The following is a 13,275-nucleotide window of genomic DNA, read 5'->3' on the forward strand; positions in this document are numbered from 1 at the left end:
ATGAACACATTCATTCCAATCATTCAAGAAAGAGATAATACTGTTATTACACAAAGTCAGCCAGAGAATAGAAATAATACTGCCTAATTTATTTTATAAGGCCATATAACTTTAAACTAAAGTACAGATTATAACCCATTGAATACAAATGTGTAAGAGAAAATTTCATCATTTCATCAGATAGAGTACCAACTAATAATTCACAATCATAAAAAAGATATGTAATAGTGAAGCAACAATAGGATGTTATAAAAAAGGTGCAAAAAAAAAAAAGGTGCAACCATGAGAACAAAAATGAGCTTTTGGAAATTAAAAAGTGTGGCAGAATTGAAAAAAACTCAAAAACGTACTAGAAGATCAAGTTGAAAGCACAGAAAAACTGTTTAAAATAGAAAATAGGAAAGGAAAGAATTAAAAAACTAATCTAGAATGTCCAACATCAAATAACAGAAACTCCAGAAATAGAAAAGATAGGAAAGGCCCCGGCTGGTTGGATCAGTAGTAGAGCATCAGCCCAGCGTGTGTATGTTCCAGGTTTGATTACTGGTCAGGGCACATAGGAGAAGCACTCATCTGCTTCTCCATCCCTCCCTCTCTCGCTTCTCTCTTTGTCTCTCTCTTCCTTTCCTGCAGCCATGGCTCAATTGGAGTGAGTTGGCCCCGGGTGCTGAGGCTAGCTGCATGGCCTCTCCCTCAGGCACTAAGAAGAGCTTGGTTACTGAGCAACCCAGCAATGCCCCAGAAGAACAGAGCATCACCCCCTTAGTGGGCTTGCTGGGTTGATCCCAGTTGGGATGCATGTGAGAGTCTGTCTGGGAGAGAAGGACAGAGGGAAGGAGGGAGAGGGGACAGGAGGAGAGGGGAGAGGAGGGGAAGAAATGAAATCATCAAAGAATTAACTGGAAGATGTCTCAAATCAGAAGTCACTAAGTTTCCAAGGAAGGGCATCATAACACTGTGAAATTTCATTACAATGGGGACATGTACAAAGAAGATGCTTGGAGAGAGAAAACAAATCCTATACAAAGGCTCAGGAATCAGAATGGCTTCAGACTTCAGAGCAACACTGGAAGCTAGAAAACAACAGCAACACTGCTTTCACGATTCCAAGGGGAAATGATCTTCCAGCTAGAATTATGCACTTGCCAAGTTATAGTATTAGCTGCAGCTGAAAAACATTTTCAAGCATCTTGTACCCTTTTCTCAAGAAGATACAGAAAGATATACTAAACTGGGAGACTAAAATCAAGAAGTTAAAGATAAAAATTATAAGAAACAGAGTATTCTACATAGGCATGAGGTAAAGGAATTTATGAAATCATATCTGTGGCATAACAAAAAAATATATATCTGGTCTTTATCCCCTGTTCCTGGCTCAGAGCTCTTAAAAACCCTTTCTCAGTGATTGCAGTGTCTTGTATGCTGATGAGATGGCTCACAGCTCCCTACTGACTTCTGAGAGTCCTCTGAATCATTTTAGCAAATTATCAAATGTAGGAAAGGTCTTGGGAACCTCTAAATTAATAGTATGCTAGGCAGAAGTGCAAGAGACCTCATTTGTAGCTAGTGTTTAAAGTGGAGACAGTCTTGTGGGTCTGAGCCCTTAAGCTTTAGGCTCTATGCTAACTCCAAGTAGACAGTGTCAGAATTGAAATGAAATTAATGATGGCACATCCAGTTTGTAGAGAATTGGAGAACTGAGTGTTGTTGGCAAAGGCACTCATTAAAAGAAGATCCTGGGAAGACAGCTACATACAAGATGGAAAAGCAACCAGCAACACGGAAACAGTTTCACTGTGGAAACCATCTTGTTACTGGCTGCCATTACCAAGATGCCCAATGTCACTGTGTCCTCTTTTTAGCCAGAGGACAGAACGCCAGCCTGGTCCAGATTCTGATCTGTATTTAACTTGTCTTGACTGTATGGCATTAAAGTTCTTAGTCTCCCCTCCGTGTCCTGCTGCCTGAACCTAATGAGCACATTCACTTAACTGACATGCTCCCGAGAGCTAGAAGTCAGCTACAGTGAGGTCAGAAGTAGAAAATACACAAAGTCCACTCTCTGAGGATGTTCCTGCCCGTCAGCCATACTCAGGGACATCAGAATCCTGACAGGTATCTCAACTTCAGTGAGCCCTCTGTTCTCCAGGACTCACTCATGGTCTTGCCCACTGACTTTCCCAAAAGGGAACCATGTAAACTCTCTGGGAAGCCAAAAGCCAGGCTGTGACCCAAAGACTGCTCAATGTAAGAGTGGCAATACTGCTCTTTCTTCCCATGGCTGGGTTAATGCTCAGCAAGCACTGGTAATATGGCGATATTCTATTCTGCACCCAAAGTGTTAGGGACATAGGTGTACTATTCTTTAAACTGCCTGTACATGTGTTAAACACTTGTTTGCACAATGTACATTTTACAATAAAAGCTTTAAATAAAGTGCAGACCAGTATGTATAATGTGCTGTCATTAGCTTGAAAAAAGCAAAAAGAATGCATGTACATATTTGCCTGCAGATGCATAAAATATTTCTGGGAGATTAAAAAAGAAACAGATCACAGTGACTGCCTCTGGCAAAGACAACTGGGAGGCTGGGGAACGGGGGGGGGGGGGGGGGGAACAGACCTTTTAGTGTAATGCTTCTTAAAGTTTTTTCATTACTAACACTGCAAATTTCAAAGGCATGAAGGCATACATAAATAAATGATTCATTGACTTCTATGATTTAACTCTATGATTTTACAAATCACAAATAGGGATGATACCTCACAATACTGGTGGAAGACAATCAAATAAGCTTTTGTAAAAAGCCCTTCAAAATCATCAAATACTATGCACATTTGGAAGGTATTATTATTATGGAAAAATACCTACCCTTTCCCTTCCTTTCTCCTTAGTCTACATAAAAAGTGCCATTCTGGCCCTGGCCAGTTGGCTCAGTGGTACAGCGTCGGCCTGGCATGCAGGAGTCCCGGGTTCGATTCCCGGCCAGGGTACACAAGAGAAGTGCCCATCTGCTTCTCCCAGCCCTCCCCCTCTCCTTTCTCTCTATCTCTTCCCCTCTCGCAGCTGGGGCTCCATTGGAGCAAAGTTGGCCCAGGCCCTGAGGATGGCTCCATGGCCTCTGCCTCGGGCACTAGAATGGCTCTGGTTGCAACAGAGCAAAGCCCCAGATGGGCGGGGCATCGCCCCCTGGTGGGCGTGCTGGGTGGATCCTGGTCGGGCGCATGAGGGAGTCTGTCTGCCTGCCTCCCCTTTTCCAACTTCAGAAAAATAAAAAAATAAAAAAAAAGTGCCGTTCCTTCTCAACATACCATATTCCCCTAGGTATAAAACGCTCCCATATATAAGATGCACCTTAATTTGGGGACCTGAAATTTTTTTTTTTAATGTATTACATAAAGTTATTGAACTCAAGTTTTATTCATCATAAAATTCATACAACTCATCCCCGCAAAAAAGCAGGAAATGCAAGTAAAAAAACCCTACAACCACTGTATAAGACGCACCCAGTTTTTAGACCCCAAATTTTTCAAAAAAAGAGGTGTGTTTTATATATAGGGAAATATGGCAAGTTTACTAGCAGGTGAGAAAACAATGGCTTAAATAACTTTATGTGAAGTTATTCAGATTTAACCAACACTTAATGAAACTAGAAGTTCAGTATACTACTTACTAGTCTCTTTCACACATATTAAGTCCTCAAGATGACCCTGTGCACAGTTCTACATGAATAACAAAGCTCTGGTGTGAACTGCCGGGAGTTCACAAAAGATCCATGGAGGAACTCTATGATATCCAACCTTATGACAAATTCATCCAATGTAGGAATCAGCAAGACAGAGTTCCTGTCCTCAAGGAGCCCGCAGCCTGCAGGGATCCCAGCAGTGTACTAAGTGCGGTACAGAGGATGCTTCTCAAGACCAAGGAGGAACACAGAATTAAGTCACCTAATACATAGGGACTGTGGAACAGAGCAACAGAGGCTTCCGAGAAGAGGTACTAACTTCTAACTCAAGTCATGCTTCATCCAAGTCTAGAGGAATAGAAACAAATAGGTAAACAGAGATGGGACTCCAGACAGAAGAAATAACAGAGGCAAAGTATCAAAGAGTACGGGAGCATTCAGAAAAGTGCAAGAGGTCACAAGAGGTCACGGGGATACCACATTTTGCATTTTAAAAACAAACCTCTCAAAGGAAACATTCCCTGGCAGCACCTCCAAAGAGATGGACATCAAAGGGGTGGAAGAGCAGGAGCTACCTCCACAAAATGCATCACGCATCACTAAGTTAAAACAAATTTTTTGAGGATTTTTGTAACTCACCTTGTGAGTTATATGCCTTACACATCTACAGACTATCCAAACCATTCGTAGGCAGGAATTTAGGTCAGGAATTGAAAAGATATTAATGAAAAGGAGTTCTATGATTATTCGGCCCACTGTCCAGGCAAGTAGCTGATGGCTATCTTGCAGCAATAACTTCAGATTAGAAATATTACTTAGAAAAAGACAAGGTGTGATTGCTAAAAATATGTGGTTTAAGAAATATAATTTCCTACAAAACAAGTACTGTTTCCAACTTTTAGGTTTAAGTAGAAAGTCTACCCACTGTATTTCACAAAGGTCACAATGGGATACTGAAACCTCACCCACGTGAGAGTCGAATTTCTTGGAACCTCAACTACCTCATACTACATATAAATTCAAAAGGTTAGTATTAGTGAGGACAGCCACCACAAACCCAGGCAAAAACTCATGATATTACCAGAGAGACAGTGCTTCAGGAAGAAAGGGGTGGAAAAACCTCTCAGAAGCAAAAATAATTCAAATTGTAAAAATTTAAATAGCCACTAAGCAGACAAGAGCAATAAAATACAGTATATGCAATAAGTAAAGTTCCTACAGTACACTCAAGGACCTATTTACTCTGGTCTTACATTTAGCATTTATTTTACGTTAGATACAGTTACTACAATCGTTTTGTTTCCTATGGCAGGAAAGCAGAGAAGCAAATTAACAACTGGGGCCATCTTCAGTTAGGCTAGGGCTCACTGACAGGGTACATAGCACCAGAAGCAACAGCTAAGAGCTCTACAGGGAAGAAGAAAAAAATATTTTTAAAAAACAACAGAATAATCCAAAGCACAAGCAAAACGGATCCCCAAGCCAAGGGGTGAAACAAGTGCTACCAGGAGCACCAAAGGCCCCTGAGAACAGCGCAGTACACACATGTACACACAACGCGCTGAGTAAGCCCTTCGTGGTAAGGGCTGTGTTCTGGTTCTGCTGCTTACTTGCAAGCCACTCAACCTCTTCTGACCTCACCTTCATCTGTAGGATAAGGACAAAATTTCCTTACTCTCCCACCATAAAGAGCTAAAAATAATTTATGTAAAAATGTCTAAAAACTATAATAACACTAATATTGTTAAAATATGTTCTGTATACTCTGTTGAAGAAGACAATATATTTAAATCAATTTCCATTTAAATGACTAAATAAAAACTCAGCACTTATCTCCCAGCAGAAAATCAACCTACATGGTACCATCTATCCTCTTCCCCCAAATGCTAGATTTTTTTAAACTATTAACAAGATAAAGAGGGAAAGCTTTTCACAGCAAGAGAAAGAATTTAGCTGCCCTTTGGAAACTAACTAGGATATATAACATCTCTCCTGACAGGAAAGACATTTCAAAATGAGAAAAATATAAAATATTTTTAAATGAATAGCAATACCTAAAAGTATGACATTAAATACCATATCCTTTATGGTTATATTATAGAGCATTATTTTTCAAACTGAGGATCATAATCACTAGTGGGTTATGAAGTCACTTTAGTGAATCACTCCCAGCTGTTTTTAAGAAAATAGGATGGAGCCTGACCAGTGGTGGTGCAGTAGATAGTGTCAACCTGGGATGCTGAAGTCCCAGGTTTGAGACCCCTGAGGTCACCAGATTGAGCACGACTCAGGTGGCTTGAGTGTGGGCTTACCAGCTTGAGCAGAGGGTCACCAGATTGAGTATGGGATTATCAACATGATTATTACCATGTGTCTGTGAACATGGGTGTTAGGTCATAGTGTAAGCTGTGGTCAAAAAGTCTGCAAGTCATTGATAAAGAGAATCAATAATTGGCAGGTAGTAGTCTAGATAAAAACTAAACCAAAAATTTTAAAGCACTTAGTACTCAGAGGAAATGATAAGTAAAGAATTCACAGGTACAACCAGGCTAAAGAAGAGGGCACTGATTTTTAAAAAGTCATCAAGCCACAGTCCACAACATAGGAGAAAACAGACAAAAATAGGGAGGCAGGTGTTTAAAAAAAAACTGTTCTAGAACTTAGGAGAATTTGCCCCACAAAACCCTCTGACTTTAGTCCTCAGTATTCTCATCTGTAAAGCGAATGGATTAAATTAGAAAATAAATTTTATAGCAAAGGTTGGAGAGGCTGTGGAGAAAAAGGAACCCCCATACACTGTTGGTGGGAATGTAAAGTAGTACAACCATTATGGAAGAAAGTATGGTGGTTCCTCAAAAAACTGAAAATAGAACTACCTTATGACCCAGCAATCCCTCTACTGGGTATATATCCCCAAAACTCAGAAACATTGATACGTAAAGACACATGCAGCCCCATGTTTATTGCAGCATTGTTCACAGTGGCCAGGACATGGAAACAACCAAAAAGCCCATCAATAGATGACTGGATAAAGAAGATGTGGCACATATACACTATGGAATACTACTCAGCCATAAGAAATGATGACATCGGAACATTTACAGCAAAATGGTGGGATCTTGATAACATGATACGAAGCGAAATAAGTAAATCAGAAAAAAACAGGAACTGTATTATTCCATACGTAGGTGGGACATAATAGTGAAACTAAGAGACATTGATAAGAGTGTGGTGGTTACGGGGGGGGAGGGGGGAATGGGAGAGGGATAGGGGGTGGGAGGGGCACAAAGAAAACAAGATAGAAGGTGACAGAGGACAATCTGACTTTGGGTGGTGGGTATGCAACATAATTGAACGACAAGATAACCTGGACTTGTTATCTTTGAATATATGTATCCTGATTTATTGATGTCACCCCATTAAAAAAATAAAATTATAAAATAAAAAAAAATTAAAAAAAATAAAAAAATAAAAAAAAAAAAGAAAATAAATTTTATGATCCTATTCAACTTTAACATTCTCTGATTCTGACAGAATTTATAATAGTCATGATCCGAGTACTTGGTTTGTAACTAAGATCTTTTTTATTTAATAATTAAAATCTTATCTTTTAATAAAAATTATGTAATACCTTCTTAATAAATATGTTTTGTCAGCGGTAGAGCGTCGGCCTAGCGTGCGGAGGACCCGGGTTCGATTCCCGGCCAGGGCACACAGGAGAGGCGCCCATTTGCCTCTCCACCCCTCCGCCGCGCTTTCCTCTCTGTCTCTCTCTTCCCCTCCCGCAGCCAAGGCTCCATTGGAGCAAAGATGGCCCGGGAGCTGGGGATGGCTCTGTGGCCTCTGCCTCAGGCGCTAGAGTGGCTCTGGTCGCAATATGGCGACGCCCAGGATGGGCAGAGCATCGCCCCCTGGTGGGCAGAGCGTCGCCCCATGGTGGGCGTGCCGGGTGGATCCCGGTCGGGCGCATGCGGGAGTCTGTCTGACTGTCTCTCCCTGTTTCCAACTTCAGAAAAATGAAAAGAAAAAAAATAAATAAAAATAAAATAAAAAAATAAATATGTTTTGCCCTGGCCGGTTGGCTCAGCGGTGGAGCGTCGGCCTAGCGTGCGGAGGACCTGGGTTCGATTCCCGGCCAGGGCACACAGGAGAAGCGCCCATTTGCTTCTCCACCCCTCCGCCGCGCTTTCCTCTCTGTCTCTCTCTTCCCCTCCCGCAGCCGAGGCTCCATTGGAGCAATGATGGCCCGGGCGCTGGGGATGGCTCTGTGGCCTCTGCCTCAGGCGCTAGAGTGGCTCTGGTCGCAATATGGCGACGCCCAGGATGGGCAGAGCATCGCCCCCTGGTGGGCAGAGCGTCGCCCATGGTGGGCGTGCCGGGTGGATCCCGGTCGGGCGCATGCGGGAGTCTGTCTGACTGTCTCTCCCCGTTTCCAGCTTCAGAAAAATGAAAAAAAATAAAATAAAAATAAATAAATAAATAAATATGTTTTTACATAAAAATCAAGGCTTAATGGCTAATGTCATATTTTAGCATCTCTCAGTTTTCTATATCTAACAGGTCTAGATAGTTGTGTCAAAATTGCCTTTAGACAAATGTTAGTACTCACCTGGCAGCAACCATGAAAAGCACACAGAAGGTTCCTTGAAGTAGTTATACAACCCTTATACAGCCTTCTTGTACTATGGCCCATTTAAAAATTGTTGTTTTTTTAATTACAACAACCACTACAATCGATACATATAAAATGTCAAACCCAAGTACAATCAATCATAAATGTTTTATAGACTATAATAGAGATTCCTATAATTTCCTTTTGTCTCCTTCCATAGTAGGAACAACCATTTTATTTTATTTTATTTTATTAATTTTTTTTTCTTTTTTTCAGTTTTTAGTGAGAGGAAGGGAAGCAGAGAGACAGACTCCTGCATGCACCCTGACTGGGATCCACCCGGCAAGCCCACTAGGGGACAGTGCTCTGCCCATCTGGGACCCTTGCTCCATTGGAACTGGAGCCATTTCTTAGCACCCAAGGCAGAGGCCGTGGAGCCATCCTCAGCGCCTGGGGCCATCTTGCTCTAATCAAGCCACTGCTGCAGGAGGGGAGAAGAGAGAGAGAGAGAAGAGAGAGGAGAGTGAGGAGAGAGAGGAGCAAGAGGGGGAAGGGTGGAGAAGCAGATGGGCGCTTCTCCTGTGTGACCTAACCAGGAATTGAACCTGGGACATCCATACGGCAGGCTGAAGCTCTACCACTGAGCCAACCGAGGAACAACCATTTTAGCTTAATCACTTATTATCTAGGTAAAAGTACTAACTGCTTCCTTAATGTACTTTCCTATGATTGCATCAATTTCCTGGCCTGGACTTGGCTGCTGGTCCCAGTGTATCTCCTCCTTAGCTGGCTCCTTAGTCTGCATGCTCCTTATTATCAGTAAGTCCTCCATTATCAGTAAGTGTTCTGCGCTCACTTCTTTATGTTTAGAGCCTATATTTGCAAGAATAGTGGCTGCAATCTCTAAATAAATAAACACACACAAAATAAATTTAGTACACACCACAGAGTTGGTCTGATGGACATAGACTATCTATTATATCCTGAGGAAGTATTCAGAGAAAGATGTGCATTTTCCATGTAGATGTCACACTTGGACCACCTCTGATACTAGATGGAATTGGTTCTACTTCTAAGCCCAAGATCTCTTTCAATTTAGAGATGAAAAATGATTGCAGAAAAATATACAAAATAGGACTGAACAGAGAGAGATACTGTCAAAGGAATAAAAACAGATCAATAAACCAAGCCAACCCATCACTGACTCTGAATGCTATTATAAAACAGTCCTGAGGAAAAAACACTGAAAAGAACTAGCTCTCTACAAACACACACTCGAGCATGCTGCTGTTTCATCATGTCATATTATTCACAGAGTGAGGAAGTGAGAAGAGAGTGTAACATCGAGTATGTGTTCTCTCTGCAAGTCTATATTACTCATTTCTCCCTTGTCCTACAGACTATACTATCTACCTTGGAAAACATGTTCTTCCAAATCAAACCACTCTGACTGAAATCGATAGATGTATGTCAATCCAAGTGACCAGCATGCAGAAGCAGAGCAAATTCAGGCTTTGCTGAATTCACTTTTTCCTGAACAAACTGGTCGCTTGCCAATTCGCATCTACTTTGAAATACATAACAAGTAAATTATCAGACATTTTACCAAGTGCCATCCAAATGGCTGATTTTGAACATTACATAATACCGAAAATGGTGTGATCTTGATTTGTAAAACTCATTGTGGCAATCATGCCAATTATAGCGTATTACTACTATTCAATGAAAGGCTCAAACACACAGTGCAGGCTGAATAAAACACAGGACTGGAAAATACACAGCAAACGTGTATGAGTAAGAAAGAAACAGTAAGTCTCTATAAAACAAGCATTTTAAAATATGCACGGAGGGTAAGCTGAAGAAGTGAAGAGCCGTTTGTGCTGCGAGGGCCTGAAGAGGGCCTGAAGTCGGCATTAAAGCTTTTAGAAGCGGCCACATAAAGGGCAAGCACCACAGGGAGGGGAGAGCAGGCTGAGACCCGGAATAAATAGATCGGAGCCTGATAAAAGGAAGAAACAAACAGTACTGTGTTGGTGATTTAGTGATATCATTCCACCAGATAATGCCGTTTCTTACAGAGTAAATGGAAAACTGGACACACAACGTCGTCCAGCCACAAAACCCACCTCAGCGAAGGCTGAACATCAGTGAGAAAAATAAAACAACATAACCTTAGTCTGTGCAACAGGGAATTTCTATAAATAAATTTTACTTATATGATATTTACTTATTAGAATCTAAAATTTTGAAAGTTTGGGAATTTCTGATACATGAAAGTACAATGTAAATTTTTTGTGTAAAAATTCAAGTTAAGAAGAAACTATTGTTGACACTGAAGGTATAATATAGGATAATTCAGAATAGGAGTATTTCTACTTCATCCTTTGGTATAAAATATATAAAACTATCACTGGAAAAAAAAAGACAGAGGTAAAATTTTTTTAAAAGTACAATGAATTATCATTCTAAAATATAACACTTAAACAGACTTAAATAACTATAGCACCGTATCAACTTAAGAGAGAAGTCAATAGACTAATATTAAACAAAAAAAAGGTGCACATAAAATATAAAGAAACAAGTTAAATGATACTTTCTATAATATAATAATAAAAAACTAGTAAGTTAATCCGTTTTTCTTAATGAACTCACCCAACATTCTCTGCATCTTCGTCACACTCAGCTTTATATTTGCAAGGTCCACACTTGGAGTGTTTTCTGTGAACTTCGGCCCCTGACCCTTCCTCTTCTGTTTAAAAAGAAAAATTTAATTTTCAATCAAGAGTTGGGATCCTTCCCAGATATGCTTCACATTTTCAGCAGCAATTATTCTATTTCTGGGGAAAATGTACTCCAGCCCTTGAAACAATTACTTCCAAAATCTCTCAGTGCTTGAAAACATTGCCATTACTGAGTGAAACATATTCTGTGAGGAACAAGTACTGGTGCTAGCAAAGTAATACCTTAATCTATGCACAAAGGAACAATATGGCAGGTTTTCATAATTAGTTACCTTTAAAAAAAAAACTACCAAATAACATTATTTGAGAAGAGGAAAAAAAGAACAATAATTTTAGTCCAGTCACTTATTCTATTAAAATAGTCTTTCTAACTACATAACAACTAATTCTAGCGTTTAAAAAGATCTCCAAATTTTTAAAAGGAAAGGGGGGTTTCCATACAAAGGACTTGCCCCTTTTTTCTGCTTTGCCACTTAGCACAGCCAAAAATACCCAAGTGTGTGGGACTCCCATGATCCAGCTCAATAAACAATACCTACCATCAGATCCCAATTCAGCACACATCACACATTTTAGGGAACCCTACATTTGGAGGTCTGAACATGAGTGGACCCTATTATGATGATCTCAAACTAGACAAAGAAGTCAGTTTTGAGGCCTGCTTAGGGATTACAGCAGGAGTCCCCAAAGTTTTTACACAGAGGGCCAGTTCACTGTCCCTCAGACCGTTGGAAGGCCAGACTATAAAAAAAAACTATAAATAAATCCCTATGCACACTGCACATATATTATTTTAAAGTAAAAAAACAAAACGGGAACAAATACAATATTTAAAATAAAGAACAAGTAAATTTAAATCAACAAACTGACCAGTATTTCAATGGGAACTATGGGCCTGCTTTTGGCTAATGAGATGGTCAATGTCCGGTTCCATATTTGTCACTGTTGGCCGTAACAAGTGATATGACGCGCTTCCGGAGCCATGATGCATGCGTCCAGCGTCACTGGAAGTAGTACTGTACGTGAGTGACACTGTGCTTTGTGGCTCCACCACATACAGTACTCTTCTCACTGACCACCAATGAAAGAGGTGCCCCTTCCGGAAGTGCGGCGGGGGCCGGATAAATGGCCTCAGGGGGCCGCATGCGCCCCGCGGGCTGTAGTTTGGGGACCCCTGGATTACAGTTTACTCATTTAATTTCCCAGTCTGGTTTGGGAAAGAACACCTTATTCAAGGGATGCCAATCAGTGAAAAGGTGCTGAAAGAGAAGTATCCAGATCTAGTGTGCCTGTTTGATAAAACTTCCAAATTCTGGTGTCTGTCTATACTTTAAGTCAGAATCCTCACCAAAATTTCATGAACACTCCCAAAAAGACTCAAGGAATCATAATCCTAAGTAATTCTAAGGCCTCAGAAACATCATGAGATCTAGCAATCATATAGTCACCACGAGCTCACTAATGTTTACATATTAATCTCAGTGAACCACTAATATCACCTCCCTAAAAATATTGTCAGTCTACATCCACAAGGCAAGACATTCTACATCTGTACTATATATAATATATAAGCAAATCTTACAATCAACTTCCACTTCTTTAATGTAGTATCAATGACAGTTTCCTAATTACGTAATATCTGACCACACGGGCCAAACCACATGATCTCTTAAAATCCTTTGCAGCACTATGATATAGAATTCCTGATCTGACTCTTCACGCATGACCATGAAGTTTCTGCTGGAACATGTCCATTTCAATCAAATTCTCTTGTTCAACAGCCGCCATCATTTTTCCACGCTGAAACTGTCATCCCTGAACTTCTTCCTCAGGACAGGGCTATTCTCTAGGTGATTTTTAAAACCCCTGCCAGAGGAGAACTTTGAGGATTCTGTGAAATGTGGAAGTCTAGAGTCAGGTTTTAAATAGCGTTGAAAGGATCCCAACTGTAGTTCTCATTTGTGTAAGTGAGAACTTTCCCAGTGAGTTTTCTCTTACTACATCTATAGTACCTCAAACATTATTTTGTATACAGTGGATATCCATTAAGAATTAGAGCTTCATTAACTATGAGAAGAATAATTTAACTCTTATCTGATAATTTAGAGAAGCATTGTTAGCTTCTTTTCCCAAATATTAGTTTTATACAGCAGAAATAATTCATATACTTAGAAAATAAAATTAAAAACAGGAAAATATGAATGGTTTAATTTAAACTCTAGATTCCACTAGCGTTG

The 13,275-nt window shown here is 40.3% G+C and overlaps 1 protein-coding gene across 1 annotated transcript in view; it reads right to left on the bottom strand.

The window, feature by feature from the left end:
* The window catches only part of TMEFF1 (transmembrane protein with EGF like and two follistatin like domains 1), a 96,220-nt gene that overhangs the window by 39,605 nt on the left and 43,340 nt on the right, over positions 1-13,275 (bottom strand). The window contains exon 5 of the mRNA XM_066256637.1: positions 10,950-11,046. Coding sequence (XP_066112734.1) covers positions 10,950-11,046 — 97 coding nt within the window. The remainder of the gene's footprint in view (positions 1-10,949; positions 11,047-13,275) is intronic.

This window comes from Saccopteryx bilineata, chromosome 2, assembly GCF_036850765.1.
Source record: "Saccopteryx bilineata isolate mSacBil1 chromosome 2, mSacBil1_pri_phased_curated, whole genome shotgun sequence".
In the NCBI taxonomy this organism is placed as follows: Eukaryota; Metazoa; Chordata; class Mammalia; order Chiroptera; family Emballonuridae; genus Saccopteryx; species Saccopteryx bilineata.